The 22426-nt window shown below is 44.2% G+C and overlaps 3 protein-coding genes and 1 pseudogene across 4 annotated transcripts in view; 2 read left to right on the forward strand and 2 right to left on the reverse strand.

The window, feature by feature from the left end:
- Rps8l1 (ribosomal protein S8 like 1) overlaps window positions 1-4917 on the reverse strand; it is a 995681-nt gene extending 990764 nt beyond the window's left edge. Inside the window, exon 1 of the mRNA XM_039096347.2 lies at window positions 4381-4917. The gene's annotated coding sequence lies outside the window, so the exon portion shown is untranslated. The remainder of the gene's footprint in view (window positions 1-4380) is intronic.
- Window positions 1-9308, forward strand: part of Myo3a (myosin IIIA) — a 216088-nt gene extending 206780 nt beyond the window's left edge. For both annotated transcript variants that reach the window (NM_001419731.1, XM_063276705.1), the window contains one exon: window positions 8668-9308. In NM_001419731.1, coding sequence (NP_001406660.1) covers window positions 8668-8788 — 121 coding nt within the window. In that variant the 3' untranslated portion in view covers window positions 8789-9308. The remainder of the gene's footprint in view (window positions 1-8667) is intronic.
- On the reverse strand, window positions 4435-4946 carry LOC108348601 (40S ribosomal protein S19 pseudogene; annotated as a pseudogene).
- A 4063-nt stretch (window positions 9309-13371) lies between the features above and the next one.
- The window catches only part of Gad2 (glutamate decarboxylase 2), a 62529-nt gene continuing 53474 nt past the window's right edge, over window positions 13372-22426 (forward strand). Inside the window, exons 1-6 of the mRNA NM_012563.2 lie at window positions 13372-13520; window positions 14207-14266; window positions 14458-14607; window positions 15582-15815; window positions 20139-20229; window positions 20702-20814. Coding sequence (NP_036695.1) covers window positions 13445-13520; window positions 14207-14266; window positions 14458-14607; window positions 15582-15815; window positions 20139-20229; window positions 20702-20814 — 724 coding nt within the window. The 5' untranslated portion in view covers window positions 13372-13444. The remainder of the gene's footprint in view (window positions 13521-14206; window positions 14267-14457; window positions 14608-15581; window positions 15816-20138; window positions 20230-20701; window positions 20815-22426) is intronic.

Below are 22426 nucleotides of genomic sequence, written 5' to 3' on the forward strand. Positions count from 1 at the left end.
TGTATTAAGGTATAAATAGTGTAATTTTTAATCACTTCTGGGGGAGAGGGGTTGAGACAGGATCTCATCATTTACCTTTACAAGCCTGGAACTTTATGTAGATCGTGCTAACCTAGAAGTCACAGAGATCTACCTACTTCTGCCTCCCAAGTACTTGAACTAAAGGTGTGTGCCACATAACTGGCCTTGCTCACTGGAATTTTTAGTTATGTTCCTGATTTTTAATAATCAGGGATGACAAATTTAAAACTATTTTGAAAATAAAATTAATAGAAAAAATAGGTGTCTTGGATGTGGGTTTTTTTTCCATCTTACCACTGCTTTTTGTGGCATTAAATAATTTACCTTGCAGCTTATTTACAATTTTGGGAATAATTTTTCTCTTTTGTCCAAAACTCATTATAAAGTTTTGAAAAAATGCAAACATGGTGCATCAGAAGTAGGAACACTGGCAAGCAACTGGGAGCTAATCTGAAATTCTTAGCCATCATCCTGTTAGCCCTGGTTTCATAGACACCCCCCCCTCTTACACGGTGAAACATGGTTATAGAGAAGGGTTTTTTAGAGTCTAGGTGTCTTAGGTTCAGATACCAATTGAGCCACTTGAGAAGCTTTTTGTGTTTTCTGGGCTTTTTACACCACTGGTTTTATGACTCCAGAGGAACTTTCAAATTCCTGCCTCACTATCTTATGATAGAGATTAAATGAAATGATAACCTGATTAGTTCACCATGTCCATGAAAGAGGTTTTCTATAAAGACTGATGGCTATTATTATCTATCTTCATGGCTTTTTCAAAATCTACCCAAACTTTGATTTCTAAGTGCCTGTCTCCAAAAGGAAGATGCATCCTTCCATCTTGGAACCAAAAACTATAACCTGTTCAAGCTTAGTGGGTTCTAGCAACAGCAGTGAGTAGAATGAAAGGTGCCAAAGAGAGCAAATGATTTGTCCAAGGTCACACACTAAGTGAGGCTTCTCCAACCCAGACTTACGTAGTCTGCTCAATTGCTTCCCCTTCCTGTTGTGGATGTGTATTTAGTGGCCACTAGAATAAGGATTCCAGAGCTGGCCATGGTTGAGTGCTTGCTTTGTTCTAGGCAACAGGTCTGTTACCTTGTTGAACTGGTGAGACTATACGGCTGCCCTCTTTCATGAGTGCAGAAAATAAGCCTCCAGAGTTGAGGGACTATAAAGAATCACCTACATAATAATTGATGGAGACAGAAAATTTAAACACAGGATATCATGAACAAAGAGTCAATGATTTTTAACCGCTGTTTAATATTCCCAAGTTATGCATCATGATAGTAGCTTAAGTAAGTGGCAGATATCACATCAAAAGATCTTGAGGTTAGAGGGAAACAATACTCACATATCAGTGTTGAACAGAATAACTCACATGGTTCGGATGTTTTCTAAACTAAGGAAGACTGAGAGATGGTAACTCATAGCATAGTATAAGATCAATAAGACCCTGGGTTTAAAAAAACAAACACAAAAGAATAGCTCTAAATTGCAGTGTGCAACAATTGGCAAAATTTGAGACTAACTTATGTGCTCGGTTGTATTATTTCAGAAAGAACAACTTTTTGTGTATGTGAGCTACAACTCACATCTACATGTGAGTGTACTACATGTAGATGTGCATGTATGTGTGCTACAACTAGATTTACGCCAACTGTTGACATTGCCCAGTAAGGTTTAAGTATGCCTGGGGAAGGGTGCACCACAGAAACATAGTATACAGCATAAATTAAAAGTGTATACATTTATTATATAGAAAACAATATTTTAAATACATATATACTGAGGAATACCTACCTTTGAACTGATTACAATTGCATAGCCCTAAAAATCTACCTTAAAGCAAATTTTAAATAATCAATGTATTACTATGAATTATCCTCACTATCTAAGTAAATCTCTTAAATGTATTCCTACTGACTGAAATGTTATAGCCTTTAGTCAATACATCCCCCAAACTCCTGTCTCAAAGCCCTAATGCGCACCTTTCTGTGAGTTTGACATTTTAGGTTCCACACATGAGTGGGGTCCTACAAAACTTTACTGACACTTCACTTAGTATAATACCTTCCAAGTTTATCCATATTTCCTAGAAGTTTCACTTTTTCTATGGCTGAATGATAACCCATGGTGTTTAACCACCACATGTTTATTCATTCACCCCTTGATGTAAATGCGGCTTGAGTGTGTGTCTTGAGTGTTGTAAATAACACTGCAGTGGATATGAGACTAGAGGTAACTCTCAGATATTCACTTTATTTCCTTTTGCTATGTGCCTGGTCGTGAGATTTGTTTTCTCACTAACAGTAGTTGCTTCATGTTTTTGAGAAATGTATTCGCTGTTCTCTATGATGGCTGTGCCAACTTACATTCTCGCCACTACTGTCCGTGGCTGCCCTTTTCTTCACATCCTCACCAACACTCCTCAGCATTTACACTTTGACAACTTAGTGTGAGGTCATATCTCATTGTGACTTTAAATTGTACCTTCTTGATGATTGATAATGTTAGTTAGCCACATTTTTTTTAATTTTAAGATAAAGCTCACATAATTTGACCATTTTGTTTGACCATTTAAAAATGTCCAGTTCAGTGAGTTCAATATATTCACATAACAGTACTATGGCGGGGGTGGCAGTTCATGCCTTTAATCCTAGCACTCAACGGGCAGAGGAAGGTGGAACTTTGTGAGTTCTAGTACAGCTTGGTCTACAGAGGGAGTTCTAGGATAGCCAGGGGCCATACGATCCTAGGTAATGAAAAGGTAAAAAGAAAAAATTACATTATTACATATCCATCACTAACTTCGCAATTCATCCGTGACTCCCAATATAACCCTACCTGTGTTCCCTAGCAACCACTAATCAATTTGCTTTTTTTAACTGTTTAGTTGGAACATTTCATATTAATGGAAATATACATGTAGCCTGGCTGTTCTGGCTGCTTCCCTTAGCATATACTTTTCTTTATTTTGGGGTACGCAGCATATGTATTGTGTGCCGTGGCATTCACATGAAAGCCAGGAGAAACATTTGGAAATTCTTTTTGCCTTCCACGTTTGTTTTCAGGCAAGACTTCTTGTTTCTCGAGGCTACACTACATACTCCAGACTTCTGAGCAATTCTCTGCTACCTTGCTGTAAGAGTGCGGGGATTACAGATATCCAACCCTGCACCTGGCTTTTTACAAATTTCAGAGATCTGACCTCAAGTCATCAGGCCTGCACTGCAACTGTGCATACTCACTGAGCCGTCTCTCCAGCCTAACATAACAGTTACACAGTCTATTAAGGTGTTGAACATGGAGATTTCTGGTCCTACTTAATGACTAAACCACTTTATTGTTTACTCAAACTTTAGACAGCCAGTCTTCTTGCCAGACAGTTAGGAACTTTGTTCTTTCTTATTTCTAGTCTGAGTGGTGCTGTACGGGTTCTGACATCTTTAGAAAATGATAATCATTTAATCTTGCATTGAAATTTTTTGCATGTGAATTTTGGCCATTCGTGTGCCTCCTTTTGAAAAATGTCTCTTCAGGTCCTTTGCCTGTTTTTAAACAGTTCATTTGTTTTTAGTGAACTGCTTGAATTCCTTGAGATTTTGGATATTGTCCCCCTTCGTCATCAGATCATTTCTTACCCTTTAGTTTTGATTCTTTTCTTCGCTGTATAGAAGTTCTTATCCTATTAGCCTCATTTCTTTTGTTATAATCCAATCTGTATTTACTCTTACCACTGTGATTTGGTGGTGATATCTAAAGATCTTTTGTCCAATCCAATGTTGTAAACAGTTTCCTCTGTGTGTTCTTCTAGAGCATTTGCTATTTTAGGTGGTAGGTTAAATCTTTAATATTCTCTAGTGAACTTTTATATATGCTGTGAAGTAAGTCTTGAATATCATTCTTTTGTGTGTGCATATCCAGGTTTTCCAAAACGGTTGAAGACACTGTCCTTACCATGTTGTAAGATCTTGGCATCTTAGTCAAACCCAATAGGCTATGAATGAATCTCATTATGTGTAAGACCTCTGTTTCATTTTCATTTTCATACTATCTATGTGTCTGTTTTTATGCCAGTTTTTATGAGGTTTTGCTTGCTATCAATTTTTTTTTTTTTTTTTTTTTTTTTTTTTGGAGCTGAGGACCGAACCCAGGGCCTTGTGCTTGCTAGGCAAGCGCTCTACCACTGAGCTAAATCCCCATTTGTACTAACAAATGGATTCTTAGGATTTGTTTGCCCTATTCTGTTCTTTAAAAAAGTTGGGATTTTGATAGGAGCTGTGTTGATCTTGTAGGTTGATTTATATGATGTGGACAGTTTAATAGTATTAACTATTATCAATGAACAATGTATACATTTCCATTTATTTGTATTTTTTCATTTTTTTATGAATGAGGCAATTTATTAACCCAGCATCCTTTGCTCTAATGCTTCTTGTTGGCAGCTGCCACCTGTCCGGCGATCCCAGATCTCTCTGTCCCTGAGGTGTTAGCTTGTGGTCCCCATCTTGGTCCTTTTCCACCATTTTCAGCCCCTCCGAGGCTTGGAGGACCCGGCGGGCCACACTCTTAGAGCCTCTGCTGAAGTGGCTGGGCCTTACACTGTTTCTCTGCCATCCTCCGTAGATCTTGGTCACGGAACCAACCCCTGCACCACCACGGAGGTACAGGTGCCGTGCTGTGGAAGCAGCTCGTGTGTAGAACCAGTTCTCATCATATGGGGCAAGCTCTTTATGTTTGACCAGCTTGACTGTGTCCACCCATTCGGGGACTTTCAGCTTCCCAGACTTTTTGAGGAAGACTGCCAGAGCTCTGATGAACTCCTGCTGGTTAAAGTCTTTTACAGTAACTCCAGGCTTCGTGTGGCCTCCGCGATGCCAGCCAGGGGAAAGGGCGCATTTTTTCATTTTTAACAGTGCTTTGTAGCTTTATGATCTTTCATTTTCTTGCTTAAATTTTGAATTTAATGTTTACATATTTATATAAAAATATTTTATATTTTAAATTTTATATTTCTTGCAAAGTATTTTATATTTTCAGAGATCATCATTGAATTGTTTTCTTGATTTTGATTTTGCAGTTTGTTGTTTTTATTGGATTCTGAATAAATAAAACTGGTGAGAGGAAATCAGAGGTTAAAGAACGGCACTAACTAGAGGGCAGTAGAGAGTTTGTTCTCAATTACTCCCAAGATTGAAATGAGGAAGGTGCTGTTGAACAGTCATGAAGAATGTAGTGTGTCCAGGGAATATTCAGTCTTTAATTAAGACAAGGAGATGTAGGGGAAGTGGAGGCAGAAATAAAACATAAGAGGGACATCAGATTACAACAATTAAGAAGAAGAGAATCATGAAAGTTGGCGTCAACAGAGAAGGCATAGGAAGCATGACAGTTTGGGCTTCTTGCTAGCTGTCTTAGGGTTTTACTGCTGTGAACAGATACCATGACCAAAGCAAGTCTTATAAAGGACAACGTTTAATTGAGGCTGGTTTACAGATTCAGAGGTTCAGTCCATTATCATCAAGGCTGGAACATGATGGCATTCAGGCATCTTCATCTGAAGGCTGCTAGCAGAATACTGACTTCCAGGCAGCTAGGATGATAGTCTTAAAGCCCACATCCACAACGACACACCTACTCCAACAGGGCCACACGTCCTAATAGTGCCACTCTTTGGTCTGAGCATATACAAACCATCACACTAGTTGTGACAACTAGTATTATGTATAAGTATCTATGCCTTGCAGTAGTGTCTGTAAATTTAGAGCTGATATGTGTGATAAGCCTGACTGGGTAACTACTCCTGAGCATTCAGGTCAACAATTCAAAGGAGAGCATTCTGTTGATAACTACTGAAGTGCTGTATAAAACTTCCCTATAAGGAATCTGCTAGGTTCAAGATGCCCTGAAAGATCTTGACAAAGTTTCTTTTGAATGCCCTCTTCAAAATAGACCAAAATAAATGAAAAAATAAATAAGATTATTAAATTAGAATAAGTCCTCAGTGACTTTGCCCCTTTCTCTCTAAATAATATTCACCTGGCAAGCCCTAGTGTCTGATCTGTTTCTCTACCTTATAGTTGAACTTGGCTGAAGGCTCAGTCTAACATCACATGAAAAAATACAGCCGCACATAAACACGTACTTGTAGTTGTTGCCAATGCTACTCTCCCCTAAAAATCTATTACCCACCTTTCAAAGGCTATTCCTTTCAGAGCCCACCCTCTCCTCAAACCATCTAACTGCCGACTCCCCTCTTATAATCATCTTTCCTATTTTATTAAGAAGAATGGAGTAGCAAGTATAGACACACCTCCCACTACAAGTCTACACACCTGTCACTCAAACTCCACTCAGAGGGATGCAGGGAACCTGTGTGACCTCCTAGATAAAGCCTAACCTTCCAGTTGTTCTCTGAGTCTGGGTCTTTACAAGAATTAGTTTTGCAATACTCTCTCTCTCTCTCTCTCTCTCTCTCTCTCTCTCTCTCTCTCTGTGTGTGTGTGTGTGTCTGTCTGTCTGTCTGTCTGTCTGTCTCTGCATCTCTATCTCTATCTCTGTCCTTGTTTATGTTCTCTTTCTGCCTCTTTCTGTCTCTCTGTGTCTGTCTCCTCTCTGTCTCGCTATGCCTCTCTTTATGTGTCTCTTTCTACCTTCCCCTGTGTATCTGTCTCTCTGTCTTTGTGTGTCTCTGCCTTTCTCTGTGTCTCTCTCTGTTTCTGTCTCTCTGTGTGTGTCTTGCTGCCTCTCTTTCTCTGTCTCTCTCTCTCTGTCTCGTTCTCTCTCTGCCTCTCTTCTCTCTGTCTCTGTTTCTGTCTCTCTCTATCTCTCTGTCTTTGTCTCTCTCTGTATGTCTCTCTGACCCCTCTCTGCCTCTGTCTTTGTCACTCTCTTTGTCTCTCTTTGCCTCTCTCAGTCTCTCCATCTCGATCTCTCTGCCTTTCTCTGTCTCTGTCTCTGTGTCTCTCTGTCTGTTTGTCTCTGTCTTTGTCTCTCTGTGTGTGTCTCTCTGCCCTCCTTTTTTTTCCCCCCTGCTCTGCATCTTTAATGTCTAATCTCTTTACAAAGTCACTTCTGGTAACCAGTCAACCAGATGCAGACAGCAGTCATTATATAGCGCAGTCTCACCCCATCTTCAATACCACATATATTCTGCTGTCAGGTAAAGGAATGATAGTGAGAGACACTCTTCTCATGGCCTACTGTGCCACTCTCTCTTCAGCCACTTTACTTAGCCTTCCTTCCCACCATTTCACTGGCTCACCCTGCCAAGATTGTCAGTGTCTGCCATTTTGCCATGCTCCATGATCCGTCTTCTCTCAGCCTCCCCCTATCCGTCTTGGCAGTATTTAACACCTATGGGGGTTTTTTCTTCAAAATTACTTTTGTTGTTTTTACAAATGCCTTTACATTTTATTTTTGGTTTTGCTTTTGAAAGTATGGTCTTACTCCGTACTTTTGGCACCTGCCCAACTTTTAAAAATATCTTTATTACTTCTCTCTTCCTCTCCAGTCTCCTTCATTAATCCCTCTTCCTCTCCCTGTCTTCAACATTAGCACATCCCACTCTTTTTCCTCTATCAGCATGCACTGCCACACCTTAGATAATGGCTTGTATAGTTCATAGTCTCCAAGCTTGGAAGCTCTCTTCCACACTTACCCTCACTCTTCTAGCACTCACTAAGATCTTGTCATCTCATTACACTCAGGCTACCATAACCTATGTTGTTCCTGAAACAGCCTGTCTGCTGAAGTCTTGGGACCTTTCCCCTGGTTCATCTACTGTCCTGGAATGACTGCTCCCTCTTCCCACCCAGAAGAGCATCATGGTTCACTGGGTCTTCCCTCAAACCTCTTCTCAAACATTTCTTTACCAAAGGCCTACATTGACCACCATACACACCATTTCCTGATCACCTGCATACACACCCTCATTGTCCTGTTACCCTGCTGACCTACTGACCTGCTGATTTTTTCTCCAAGTTTTCTCTCATCACCTGATAGTTTAAGATTTGGGGTTTTTTAAGCTCCATGTCCTCCTGTCACCCATCTATGCTGGTACTGTGTATGTGCCGAATGGCTGTGAGAACCATGGAGCTGTGTCTTAGGGAGCATGCCCATTTCCTCAAGCAAGCTGCGGAAAGCAAAGGTAAACATGGACCGGAGTACCTACAAGGGGTCCAGCAGCGCAGTTTCATTAAAAATATGGAAGCCTGGAGAGGTCAGAGATGGAGCAGTGCCTGTGTCACTACTGGAGCTGTTGGTCAGATCCAGGTTTTAAAAGAAATGTTTGGCTGGTTTAAAGTCCAGAAGGAGGACATCTATTTATGCACCTTGAATCTTCCTATTTGATGAACGTCCTTTAGAAACTAAATAAGGACCGAGAACAAGTATCTCTTTATTAGCTGTGAATTATTACCACTCCAAACAAAACCAGCCTTCGTGATCCCTGCCTGCGATTGCTTTGCTCTCATCCGAACACAAAAGCCACTAGTTTCCACTTTGCAAAGCTGTTACAGTTCCGGTGGGGTGGGTCATTTAGCCTGACATTTTGATTGTGAGAACTGCCTAGCTGTGGGAGGGTCGATGGAGCATGCCCAAGAACAGTTGCCACTGATGGTCAGAACCTGGTTTGACTTGCAGGTGTTGGACCGCTTCAGAGAGTGAGATCCCTGAGGAAGAGAGGATTTCAGCCAACCCTTATGATTACAGGAGGCTCCTGCGCAAAACCTCCCAGCGGCAGCGCCTCCTGCAGCAGTTGTAGCACACCTAAGGAGCTTCCGAAAGTGCCCTGGACCTTGAAACAAGGATCAAAGCAGCCGCGGGGTACCGCTCAAACCGGAAGCGCAGGCGCTGAGACCTCTGATAGACTGCCAGCTTTGTTCCCTCTCAAAAGCTAGAGCCTTGAGGCCCTGACACAGAGACTCTCTCTTAACCCTAGGATTAAGAGAATCGAAATCCCTCCGGTAGTTCCAAATACTGGACTTTCCCACCTGCCTGTAGCCGCCATTCCCCTAATGTATCCCTCTACTTAGTTGATCACGATTTGGGTTACTTACTGTGCCAGAGCTGTCGCCATCCTCTGCTCGTTTTAAAATGATTTAAGAGATTTCTTCTTTCTTGAAATAGTTATCCCAGGACCAAATGACAGTTACTCCTGGTTGGGTATGCCAGAATAAAGGCAAGGTGGGAGTGGAACGAGCCTTCAAAGTGAACTCATCTCAAACTTGAGTTTTCTCCTTTCTTGATTATTAATTCTGCTAAATAAAGCGTCCTGGAAAGCCTGTTTCACATGGGTTTGTCTACCTTGTGCCTTGAGGCCTCTGTCTGATTTACAGCTGGGCCTATGGCAGAAGCTAAGACCACCTCTGTCTTCACCAACAAATTGCCAGCCCTCAGTCACCTAGAAGCGTTTGCTGCAGACAAACCTACAAACCTCACCACTCACATACACCTTTCCCAGACAGAGTCCATGCTGGGCTGGTCCTCTGACTGAGGACCATCAGATTTTAAGATCTCTTATTCTGCAGATTTGAAGTAGCCCTCCCCTCCTTGGAAGTTTGCCACATAAAAGTGAGCAGAAGGCCAATGGGTGGGAGGCAGGAGTTTCCTTACCACTTAGGTGTAGCCAGAGCCTATCCAAAAGGGGGGGGGGGGAGGAGGAGGGGGAAGAGGAGGAGGGGAGGAGGAGGAGGAGGAGGAGGAGGAGGAGGAGGAGGAGGAGGAGGAGGAGGAGGAGAAGAAGAAGAAGAAGAAGAAGAAGAAGAAGAAGAAGAAGAAGAAGAAGAAGAAGAAGAAGAAGAAGAAGAAGAAGAAGAAGAAGAAGAAGAAGAAACAACAACAAACCCTTCAGGTTATCCTTCCATAAGAGACACTTTCCAGGTTTACACCACCTAGATTGGATAAACAAGGTTCAGGCAGGGTTCCAGGGAGGACTGAATGGACAAACAAGTTCTGTTCAGGTCAAGCTTGGCTCCTGCTACTTGGAGAGGGCGCTGGTAACTTTTGCTTCTAGGCGTGGTCACAGTCTCTGCAGATCAGTCTCTAAAGCTCTGTGTAGCCAGTGCATTTTACAAGTAGGATCCTGATAAGGAGTGGCCTCGTGTTGTGACAGGGCCAAGTCCCCAAATTCAAGTGCCCCCCTCCCTGCTCCCACTCTAAATAGCTCTGCTCCAGTTTGGGGCCACACAGACAGGGCAGAAGACTCACCCTAACTATGCCAACCCCTTGGAGCGGCAGAACTTGTACCTGGCACCAGAAAGCTGAACAGCAGAGCTCACAGACCGATGATACGGGGGAGACAAACGTTCAGGTGTCCAGGCTGGTAGGCTTCCTGTGCCCCACTGTCCCACCTGGAGGAGGTGCGTTAGGGTGGAGCTGGGCTCTGCTGCTTGCCAGAGCTACCCTTTAATCCTGGTTCTAGTGGACCCTGCATCACATAGTCCTCGCAAGAAGGTCTGCAAAGGTATATTCAGTTGCTGAGTAGAGACACAACAGGCACATCTCCCGCAGACCCAGCATCCCAGGTTAAGTGAGGCTGGAAAAGGAAGATTGCAACATCTAGTTGTTTCCAAATCCTTTCTTTCTGTCTAGCCTTTTTCAGTCCCTCCACATTTAAGCAACAAAAGAGAAAACTTGTACCAAATATCCTTCTTTGATTCCCCCCCACCCCCCACTCCCCCACCCCCCTCTACGGAGATTTCTGGGTGGCGTGAACAAGGAATAGGTAATCCCACAAAACCTTGCAGTGGGCTATTCTGGAGATTTTGGCGTGGGTCTCCTACTTTAGAGGGGAAGCTATCAGTCTTGGTTCCCAGTCTGCTGCCTCCTTTGTGAACTAATGACTGTAATTATTACCTCCCAGAGCTCTTTTGTTATCAACAACCAGGAGCCTGGGGGGGGATGGGCCCTTTGGGGAAAGGGGAAAAAAATTTACAAAGCAAATTGCTGTCTAGGAAGGGTTGGAATTTTTTTAAAAAGACAAACCCAATTTCAGCCTGTATCCGAAGTGGGGAGTGGCAATGTTTTTTAATGTAAATATCATTAGATTTTTTAAAAAATTCTCAGAGCTGTGGATTCAATTGCATTTCAACAGTACTGCTTTAAGTCACTATTTTTGACGAAGTTAAATTCAGATGTTGAGAGTCTGTCCTCTTGTTTTCATCCATTTCTCCCTTGTGAGGTGTGTGTGTGTGTGTGTGTGTGTGTGTGTGTGTGTGTGTTTATGAACCATTTTATTTCTGACCACTCATCCGTGGTAAAAAGCTTCGACCCCAGCCAGCTGGCTTGAAGAGAGAATTATTTGCAGGATTTGGTATGGATTTAAACAAAGACCCAGGCTCTCCAAGTCCTGTTGGCAAGGCTGGGTGGAGAGAGCGCCCAGCATTCCAGGAGATGTTGCCTCTGCCAACCGAAGTCACCAGGCCTGGAGTACCCTAAAGATTGACCAAGTTAAGGCGTAGGGTCAAGATGACTACCTTCCCTCAACATGCTCCTGCTTTTGGCTTAGAGACGTGCCTGGGTAGCACCTCAACAGGGTCAATCACACTCCCCACGCCTCCCTAGTCCCGCGACTTCTGTGGGCATCCACTATCTAGATCCTCCCTGGCCGTCAGGATTCTGGCAACTGGGAAGAAGTAAAGCTTTGGGGAGAGAATGCACTTGGAGGCCCAAGACTAGGGCTTCTGTACAGTTACCCGAGGTCTCAGGATCCCTAACAAAATAAGTGATCCTGGTCGCCAAAACCAAGTAGGGTCCCTGCTCAGGCAAGAGCTTTGGTGCCTTTTTTGAAAACTCAAAAGAAGGAACGAAGAAATGCTGTGGAGACCAGGGAGACTGCAGCCCCTTGCTCAGGGAGCGCAGGAAAGGAGATCCGGATGGCTGAAAGCAGCACCTTCCCGCTAGTCTTTCTTGAGCTATGTGTAAATCGGAAACCAAGGGTCTAGTATAAGCAAGCCAAAACAAAGCGGAGTCTGAGGGCCCCACATCTTCCTTAAGGCGCTGTCGCGCAGTTTATGGGCCTTTAGGGAAGAGAAAACAGAAAGGATTGTTTCATTCCTTTATTAGAAAACACAAACGAAACTACTTCTCTCTGGGCCGGGAAATTGCCAATCTTGCGTTCCTAGGCACCTCCTGACCTTAAGGACTCTTCTGGGGGAGGGGAGAGGTCAGTGGTTTCAGTACTCCTGAAACTACCCGAGTGCCTTTTCTCCTGGAATTTGAAAGTCTGGTTTGCTTACTTCGAAAACCCCTGAATCCCGCCTAAGCACAGGTGCATAAGCAGCAAGCCAAGGTCACCAAGTAACCGGATCCCCTCCCCCATCAACCATAAATCCTGTGGTCTGTGTCAGCTCTCCGCTGCTCCCTTTCAAGAAGTTTCTGTTCGTTTTATTTATTTAATTTTTCCCAGCCTGAGGTCCTCAGTGATAGACTCCAGCGTGGATTTTAATTGCTTCAATCAGCAGTCTTTCTCCTCAGCCGTCAGTCAAAACCTGGACGGTGGGTCTGGGGACTCAGCGCTTGACTGCACAGGAAGTGGACGACCCCCCCAGGCTGGCTCAGCTCAGTAGGCAGACGTTTTTAGGCTCGGCTAAGGAAGGAGATGAAATGAGTCCGTCTGCGTGGAAGCGATACACCTTCCTCCCTCTTTGGTTCCTTCCCCGTGCTCTGGAGCTCTGCCTGATTGCGGCCAGGTGGCCTGGGCTCTTGAGGTCACAGCGACCTCCGCACGGGTTTGGAGGAAGGAGGGTGCGAAAACCGCTTTTGCTCGGCCGGCCTCAGCCAGAGACAGCTCTCAAACAATGAGCCAATCGCTGCACATGTGAAGTCGCTTTCAGTCACCCCCCAAGATTGTCAAGGTCTCCCTGGTGCCCAGGGTCACCGAGGCCAGCGTGCAGCGGGCTGCGGTAGCACCCTGGACAGCGCGTCCCGGCCGAAGAGGACCTGGAGCGCCTGTGGCTGGGTCAGCGCTGCGCAGGCACGCCTCCCACCCCCGCATCTGACTCGCGCTCGAACGCACAGCCTCGCACCTCACGACCCAGCTCCTCCATTTCCCTTTCGTCACTCTCTGGTCTCCCCACCAAACTCCTCTCCCTAAAAATTCTCTTGGGTCCTTTCCACTTTCCAATCTCCAGACTGCGAGGATCAGGCTACTCCCCCATTTAACCACCGCGCAGAGCACAACGGCTCGTCCCTACGCCCTGACTCGAACACTCACACGTACGAGCACTGGCATACGCAGACAGCACGTTTCCTGTCCCTGTGTGACACCCACCCTCGTCGCGCGGCTGCTCCAGCCCTCGCGCGGTGCCCTCCTCCCGCCACACACACTCGCACACGCACGCAGGCGCGTGCAGGGTCGAGCCGAAGGCAGCTTGCCCGCAGCCACTCGGAGGCGACCAGCGCCAGACTAGCAGAACCCATGGCATCTCCGGGCTCTGGCTTTTGGTCCTTCGGATCTGAAGATGGCTCTGGGGATCCTGAGAACCCGGGAACAGGTAGGAAAACCAGAACCTGCAGCGGGAGAGCTTTGTGGATGGATTAGGGTTTGCCCGGCTACGCAGATGATCAAAGCTTTGACATCTGCAACAGGAAACTTATTCAGGCGCTTCGCCTGGCTCCCTGGGTTAAGTCCTTAACTGTGCGAGAACCCCAACCCCTCCCCTCAGCCCTTTGTCCCCCTGGGAAAAAGCCCAGGGTTGTCTCGGCCCCTTCCCCTAAACGTAGGTTCCTAAAAGACTGCTGCATCTGCTGTCATCGGAAACCTGAGCTTTGCTTAGGGACGTCTAGACCCCGGGCAGGGAAAGGCAATCTAGGAACCGGGTAGAGTTTAGGGTCTGAAAGGCAAGCGCGGCGAGAAACAAACATCCTCGGGTCTAGGAAAGCCAGCCCCGGCGCGAACAGGGAGGGTCTGGAAACCCGAGGACCTGGCGAAGAAGTGCAAAGGGCCGCGGTGTGGACTGCTTTCTTTCTGGGACACGACAAGATGAGGGCTGGTCCCGGCGCCAGGTTCCCTCGGGCTCCCCCACCTGCTGAAGGCAGAGTCGCTAGCCCGTGGCCGCTCTCGAGGTTGGCGCCGGGTCCCCAGACTCCGGACTCGGAGACCTGGTTCACTTAGAACGAAATTTCTCACTCCCCCGTCTGTTCTCTTTCCGATTCGCTTTTCCCTGCCTGGCGATTGCAGCGAGAGCCTGGTGCCAGGTGGCCCAAAAGTTCACGGGCGGCATCGGAAACAAGCTATGCGGTGAGTGGTGGCGCGGTTGGAGAGAAGGGCGGACAAGGTCGGGGGCGCACGCTGGCGGGATCAATGCCGCCTGCTCCGCTCGGTGCCTGCAGCCTATGTCGGCCCAGTCCCTCGGTTGCGGGTGGGCGGGGATGTGGGAGCCGGGACGGTCAGGGGCTGACCTAGGTCCGGCGCTCCGTGTCCTTGTCCAGCTCTGCTCTACGGAGACTCTGAGAAGCCAGCAGAGAGCGGCGGGAGCGTGACCTCGCGGGCCGCCACTCGGAAGGTCGCCTGCACCTGTGACCAAAAACCCTGCAGCTGCCCCAAAGGAGATGTCAATTATGCACTTCTCCACGCAACAGGTAAAGAGGTCGGCTGGCCAGAACCGCGCTCCACCCCGCGGACGTCTGTCCCCGCCAAGTGGGTGACAGAATGGGGTGGGGGTGGGGACTCTGAGAATCTTTCCCGGAATTAGAAGGATGTGGGGGTCTGTGTGCTGGAGTTGTTCCAAGAACGCGGCCCTGGCCTTCCCCAACCCGAATCGGAGACCACAGTGCCCTGCACTGGAGCAGCCTCAGATAGAGTCGGAGGTGGCAGTGGCAGCGGTGTGCGCCACAGTAGGCTTCTTGGTGCTGCCCCAGCCTCTGGGTAGCACAGATTTCCAAAATGCCCTGGGAAGTACTTCGGAATTGCAGGGAGTTTTAGGTGTTCCTTTGGATCCAAAGTAGTTTGTAACCGTTATTTCAAAGAGGAACGATTCTGTTTACCTGAGCCCTAGGCGCTAAATTTTACCTACGCATTCATGACTCTCTGGCTTCCAAACACTGCGTGAACTCGCGCACACACCCACACCTCCTCCACACACACACCCCAACTTTGGAAAAATCTGCCCTTCAAAAAAGCCAGATATCATAACTTGGCATAAATCACTTTTCCTGGTTTGCTGGAAGGTATTTCTCAAACATTTCGGAAGTGGAGTATTGACAAACCATTAAGATGATTTACTCAAATAGACCATTTGGGACAAACGCTTGTGAAACGGACAAGCTGAAACACTCATCTTGGGGAAAAAATTAATCAAGCAACGTAATTTGTTACAAATAAAATGCAAAACTTAATTCCGGGAGGTTTTATTTGCTTGTGTTTCTGGATGCTTTGGTTTTGTTTGAAACAGGGTCTTCTCTCCCTAACCAGATCTGGTCTCCGATTTCCAGAGATCCCCCCTTACTTTAGCGTCCTGAGCACATCAAATCAGTTCAAAGCAAAATTGCCCGTTCACTAATTGCCAGGGTCTTTGTAGTGACACCTAAAATTCCGTTCCCATTCCGTTCTTCAGACCTGCTGCCAGCCTGTGAAGGAGAAAGGCCCACTCTCGCATTTCTGCAAGATGTAATGAACATTTTGCTTCAGTACGTGGTGAAAAGTTTTGATAGATCAACTAAAGTGATTGATTTCCATTACCCCAATGAGCTTCTTCAAGAGTATAATTGGGAATTGGCAGACCAACCGCAAAATCTGGAGGAAATTTTGACGCACTGCCAAACAACTCTAAAATATGCGATTAAAACAGGTATTGTGCAACCAGTAATAATAAAGCTATTTTTTCCTTTTGCAATTTTATTTTTTCCCTATAAAACCGTTTTTCTTATGGTGGGTCGTGTTATTTCCAAAATTGCAAAGTTACATTGGCTTAAAAATAGTCATTATTGGAGTGATTCAGAGGCACCTTTCTAACAATAACCGAGCCGTAGTCGGGGTATAAATTATGAGATTGGCAAGGAGATTAATTGGAGGTTGTAGGAGCAACCATTTGTCAGCAGGGGCCAGTACCCAAAATGAAGAAAGAAAGGGAATGTTGAAAGGGATGCTGTAAAGACTAAAGATGCGATCCAGTACACCTGAACTGCATGTGCTGTTGTCAATTTTCTCCACCTGGAACTAGTCAAGAACCCCTGCTAACCAGCCTGTGCAATCTTCAGGCTCGAGGGAGAATGCTGTAGCATTGTTTCAAAAGACTTAATTTTAGATTTCAATTCCAGTTTTTCTCCTGGTTTGAAAGAAGTATGGAGGCGCGCGCACGCGCACGCACGACCCGCTCCCCCCCACCCCCCACCAATGCTTAGCAGCCCAGTAGTATTACTCAAGGATTTCTCTCCTTCGCTTATGTGGATAAGAATACCCGAATTGTTTAAGGGTCCATTTAAAGATGTGTGTTAGGGTCTATTAGAGTCTCACAGCCTCCTTTAAAACTGGGTAAAATGATGTTGTAGTCCAGGGGCAACATCATTCGTACCTCCAGAGCTTTCTTCCTCCCAGGTCCTGAGTGCCCTGCTCTTTTTCTCTACATTGTCTCTAATCATCTTGATACATGGTGAAACAAAGTAAAGTGATAAATATGAATACCTTTATGAGGTGGAGGAGGGAAGGCTTATGGACTTACAATGATTTGTAGACGTAAAAAAATGTGCTAACGAATGTGAAATATTAAGTAGGCATGGGTTACCATGCAAACGTCATGCTTTATGCTGCCATTTTTCCGGTAGTTTATTAGTAAAACAAAGGACAAACATTTTAAGAATTTTGCTACAAAAATGGTTTGGCCTTTTTTCCCCTGAGCATTCTTTATATGATTAGAGAAGAAAGATTTGCATAGACGCCTTGGAAAACTGATTTATTGTGTAATTATAATCCACTTTGTAAGACTGTAGACTTGGAAATAGAGTCGAGCCGAAATGAGCTGAACTTGATTTCCAGGGAGTATAGACATCTTTTAAATATCGTCAGTTAGTCCTCCTGAAACACCAACAGAATATACACGCCAAGCATGTGAGATACTCTGCTCCCAGTTTCTTTGCATGTACCCACCAACCGAAGCTTGAGCCATGCTTTTAATCTGTCTCTGCTTGACCCATCCCCCACACCTGACATTTAAATACGCTAATGGCAAAACTTCCTACCATTTGTTTATGCTGCTCACAAATAAAAGAGAACACGTACTTTTTTTTTTTACCTCTTTGTTTTCAAAAGCTGCCAGCTAGTCTTCGAAATGCAATTTAGAATTAAGATAGTGGGAATTGCCAGGCAGTGGGAGTAATAGTTCTATATATCGATGCTCCACCATCGGGGAATAAATGGGTTCGTTAAATTATCAGATTGTTGCTATAAGTTTTGTAAAACTGTTAGTCAAATGTTGCTGTGGTGCATCTCATTTAAAGTGAAGATTAAAATCTATTAGATTAAGATGAATATCTCAATATTACTGATGCCACGTTTTGTCTTCTGCCCTTATATCCTTAAATAGCACTTAAAAAAAAAAAAAGCATGCATAGGCAGCCTTTGTCTTCAACGGAAAAGCTTGTAGCTTCTTATACTGTTAGTGTCCTGTTTATCAGCTGACACTACCTAGTCCATCAAAGCAGTTGCACTCCCTGTCCCCATCCAGTATTCTTATGATCCTTTGAAGATCATTTTATAAAATGTCACCTGGCCCCTCTTAATTTAATTTCCGTCTGGCCTGGAGCTTTATAAAGGATTGAAGGGCAGTGGAGATTTTTAAATGAGACGTCTATGTCCTGTTTAAATCACTTGTAAAGAAGCGGTAGAACTAGAAACTTCCATGGGTGGTAGGATTCTAGCACGGTATCTGCAGGTATTTCTTCCTTTATTTGTGGTAGCTGGGAGGCATAGGTTCATGTTAATGTAGTCTCCAATCTTTAAGAGAAGCCTTAGACAAAGGAAACTGAGCCCAATGTAAGAGGCACATTCTTCCGTGGGTTGTCAGTTCACAAAAAGCAATTTTAGAGGACGTCTGGCTTCTCTTCATCTGACTGGAGACTACCAGGTCTTATTTACCAGGTGCTAGTTTTTGCACATCTTTTAGGACTCATGTGCTAATCTGTGCATGAGACACCCTGTGCTTGGAGCTCGCTCATCCTGTTCAAATCACGTGGGCCCCGGGCCCCCGCAGGATTCCAGCGCTGCTGGAACTACCGACAGATTCAGAGGCTGCTTCTCATGCTCTCAGACAGCTCTGAATGGGTGCAGTGGGAAACCCTTGGAGGCAGTGCATGGGGCCCCAGGAGCAGAACAAATGTAATTAGGGGGATATTTCTGCCAGAACCCCAAATGGCACGCTGTTCTGACCTGTCAAACTACCTAGCTATGTAGTTTCATACAATCAGTGAGGGAGAGCTGTGGCACAGGAGAAAAGTCAGATAAAATCGGACCAAGGCAGAAAATTATATGCAGGGAAAGAAACCCAGTAACAGAAGCATCTCGCTTGCCTTTAGTTTACCACGAGTATCTGTTCAGAGGTCCTGCACACGCCCTAGAATTCCTCTCCGTCTTATTGAGAGGTTTTGCTGCCAGAATTTCCACAGTTAAATCCTGTGTGATAATAGGAAGGTTCAGCTAGAAATGCATATAAATTATAAAAATAAATCCAGATTGATTTCCTCACTCAAGAAATGATTTGGGGATGGAAGAGTGGAGGGCCCTCTGGAGAGAGAAGTGGGCTGTGATGTCAGCTTCGGGCTACAATGAAATGGGGAGTCAATGAGGCAGAGAGAAGAGAGTGGTGTGTTGCAACAGCAACTGCAGCAGCTGAGGGACTTTATACCTTTTCTGAATGAGTAAACTGATGAGGTCAGAGTCAAAGGGACCGCGGAAGAGAAAAAGGGGGCGGGGGCATGATTTGAGGCCTTAAAGAAGGTAATGCAAAGAATTAACTGGAGGTGCACAAATACCAGTCCCTCTAAAAAGCGCTCCTTCCCGGTGCCTGTCTGTTCCCATTGTCAAACTCTCTAGCTGCATGCCTGGTGCTGATAAGAGAGCCATCTAGTCCCAGAGATAAGCAATGTGCTTTTCCCAGTGTTGTCCTTTATCTTGTTTTGCCCACGCTTGGGATGTGAGACTCACATCACAGGCGCTGGACAGATGTCCAGCAAGTGACAGATACCGTTTTTATCAGATACCACTTCCATAATTATGCTTCCTCTCAAACTGCTAAACACAACATGCATCTCTTGGTCGCCTTCTACAAAACAAGATGGGGAACAGGATCCCAATGAGATATTTATAACCACATTTTAAATAACAGCCTCCAGGGTGTGTGCAGGTCAATCCATTTACAGAATTTTAGAAAAATCTAGACATTAATAAGATAATCCTTTTAATGGGTCAGTCTATCGCAGGATATATTATTCACATATCTGTCAACAAGACAGTAATGCTGGCTGCTCAGCTTTGTTCTAAATTTCACTATGAGGGACCTCTGTTGACTGTAATCAAATGTTCAGACAGAGAAGATCTGTCAAGAATTAGCTTTGTCTATTCCATCTCTAGACGCTCATCACCTTTGAATCCAAGACTAACCACTCAGAGTGTCCTATTTTTTTATTTTTGTCTTGTCTTTGTAATCATCAGCCATTTGTCACTGATATTATTACGGATGCTGGCATGCTGAAGGATGTCATGGTATGACTGATTCTCGGGACAGCTCAACAAAAGGGCTGTTAGCAGTATTGATGCAAATAAGAGGAATGATTTGGGGTACTATAACATTTTAGTTTGCAATTGTATTGGAAGTATAGTAGGAAATGTCCTAGTCTCCACGTTGCAAAATACATATTATTTTTATAGGGCCTATTTAGTGAATGTCTTAGGGAATATTATGTCCTAAGTAGCCCCTGGTTAGAGGAAGGGTTGCCTCAGTGTGTGTGCACATATGTGCATGTGGTATGTGTCTTATGCCCACGGGCACGTTTACATATTTGACTTCTGAATATGCATCTCTTGTACCTGAAGGGTCTTTCAAGATTCTTTAGATATAAAAACCACGTGTTTGGGAGACAATTATTTTCACTGGTTGCAATCCTAATCCCATTTTATTCAGGGCATCCCCGATATTTTAATCAGCTGTCTACCGGATTGGATATGGTTGGATTAGCAGCAGATTGGTTGACATCAACAGCAAACACGAACATGTAAGTAACTGATTACACAGAAACCTCTTTTGTGTAAATCCCTTCGCATCGTGTGTTCTCCTTACTCTGCCTTAATTAAAGAAATAGCCTTGATATGTTTTTTTGATTTTCTCAAACTTTGCAAATATTTCAAATGCGAAAGAGACTTTAAACATTTTGATTTAAAATAACTCATCATGTAAAAGAAATAAAGGCCAATGTTGCCTTTTATGTAGTCCTACTATGTAATATTCTGCATTCAATACCTTAAACTATCCTTATACATTATACCAATATTTGAAGGTCTTGCCTTAAAGGCAATGGAAAAATTAGCAATATTTTAGAAAACTTTTATAAATAATTTTATATTTGATATTTTAATCTTACATCAATGATTATAAGTTTTTTAAAAAAAGGAGAAATCTGCGATATTACAATAGTAAATGATTTATCTGAGTTAAGGACATAAAACATGGTCATTTATGTATTTCAGGTTTACCTATGAGATCGCCCCTGTATTTGTACTACTGGAATATGTGACACTAAAGAAAATGAGGGAAATCATTGGCTGGCCAGGAGGCTCTGGCGATGGAATCTTTTCTCCTGGTATATACATTTCATTTTTTCTGTTTTGTTCTTCTGGTATGCTATGTTATAAACATCTATTCTGTGTTTCTGATTAAGTCACTTAAGCTGTGTTTATGAAAATAATGAGTATGGCTTAGTCCATTGAACACATCTTGGAACTTACTAATCTCATGCTTAAATACCAATTATCTGTGCTCAACCGAGTACAGTCAGACGTGATATCACCTCATACTTCTCCATGACCCTGCATATAAGAGGTATAGATAGTGCTGGTCAAAAGAATAATTGCCAGAAAGGAAATTCACCCTTGCTGCATTCCTCAGAATGAGTGAAATGAAAGCATCATTTAACACAACACTCGGTGTGTAAATGTATATACCGAGCTATATTTCCCCAGAAAAGCCCATTCCCTCTTTTCTCTAGTCTCTGGAATAATGAACAGGGAAGTGGATTTAGACTCATCCAAGGAGGGCATCGAGTGCATGGAGAGGTGGTTCCTTAGAGCTAGAAGAGAGTGCTGATTTGTTTGAGGTATTTTCTCTCCTCTTTATCACACCACAAGATGTTTCCTATTTTGCTTCTGATTACCAGTCACTGCCTGTGCTAAGCTCCCTTATTTACACCTCTCCCAGCCCAGAGAATCAACCTGAAACAAAATGCTGTGACCTTGACTTGATTCCTAGATGAAAAGGGAGTTAGGAAGGCAATGGAAAAAGTCACTGACCCATGGAAAAGTAGCCTGATGTCAGAGTGATACCTAATCAGTGAGAGGAAGCCAGTCTTCAGCAAGCTGTGATAGGTGGGTTGAACAGGAAAGGCCAGAGTTACACCTGCAGCTGTGAGCCAGGCACAGCCTGGCACAGCCAGTCAGACTGGATTCAGAGCCCTCTGAAGCAAGTCTGCAAAGGAAGTGAGAGGTGAGAGGGTCTGAAGAAGAAACAATGACCAAGCAGTAGTGGCCTCAAGGACAAGACTTGCTTGTGTCTGATAAACCATCTCACCTCTGTTGTTTTGTGTTTTTAAGTACATAGCATGTTTTTTTCAGATGCTAAAGGGAAATGGAACAGAAAATTAGCCTTAAAAAAAAACACACACACTCATTGAACACTAGTGGTGATGGATTCTTTCATTTTCTAGGCAATTTAGTACTTATTCTCCCTTCCTGCTAAGTTTGTGGTTTGTCTTTATTGTCCAAGATTGATGCTTAGAACATATTTTCATGAAGAACTAGGTACAGTTACAAGGGTTATGATGTCAACATCATTTCTACCTTATTCATTCAAGAGAATATTCATATAAGGATAGTGTTGATTGGACGTTTAAGTTGTCCCTGAGATGTACCAAGAACAACATGGTTCAGTTTTAATAGCTCACAGAAGTAGGAAATCTTTGCTAGTCTAAAGAGGGGGCATGCCTTAATTATCTAGCCTGTCTTGGAACCTAAATGCCCCAGATAACACACACCCCAAGAAATCCTGCTTGATGGTTCTGCTAGGTTCTGTCTGACACAGTGGATGGTGGCAAACCAGTGGTTGGAGGCTATGAAGCTTCTTCCTTTGAGCCTGAAGATGCATATGCTCTAACCATGGTGTAAAAGCCATAGATGTAGCGTTACATTGTAATATAAATA

Source organism: Rattus norvegicus, chromosome 17, assembly GCF_036323735.1.
Source record: "Rattus norvegicus strain BN/NHsdMcwi chromosome 17, GRCr8, whole genome shotgun sequence".
NCBI classification, from domain to species: domain Eukaryota; kingdom Metazoa; phylum Chordata; class Mammalia; order Rodentia; family Muridae; genus Rattus; species Rattus norvegicus.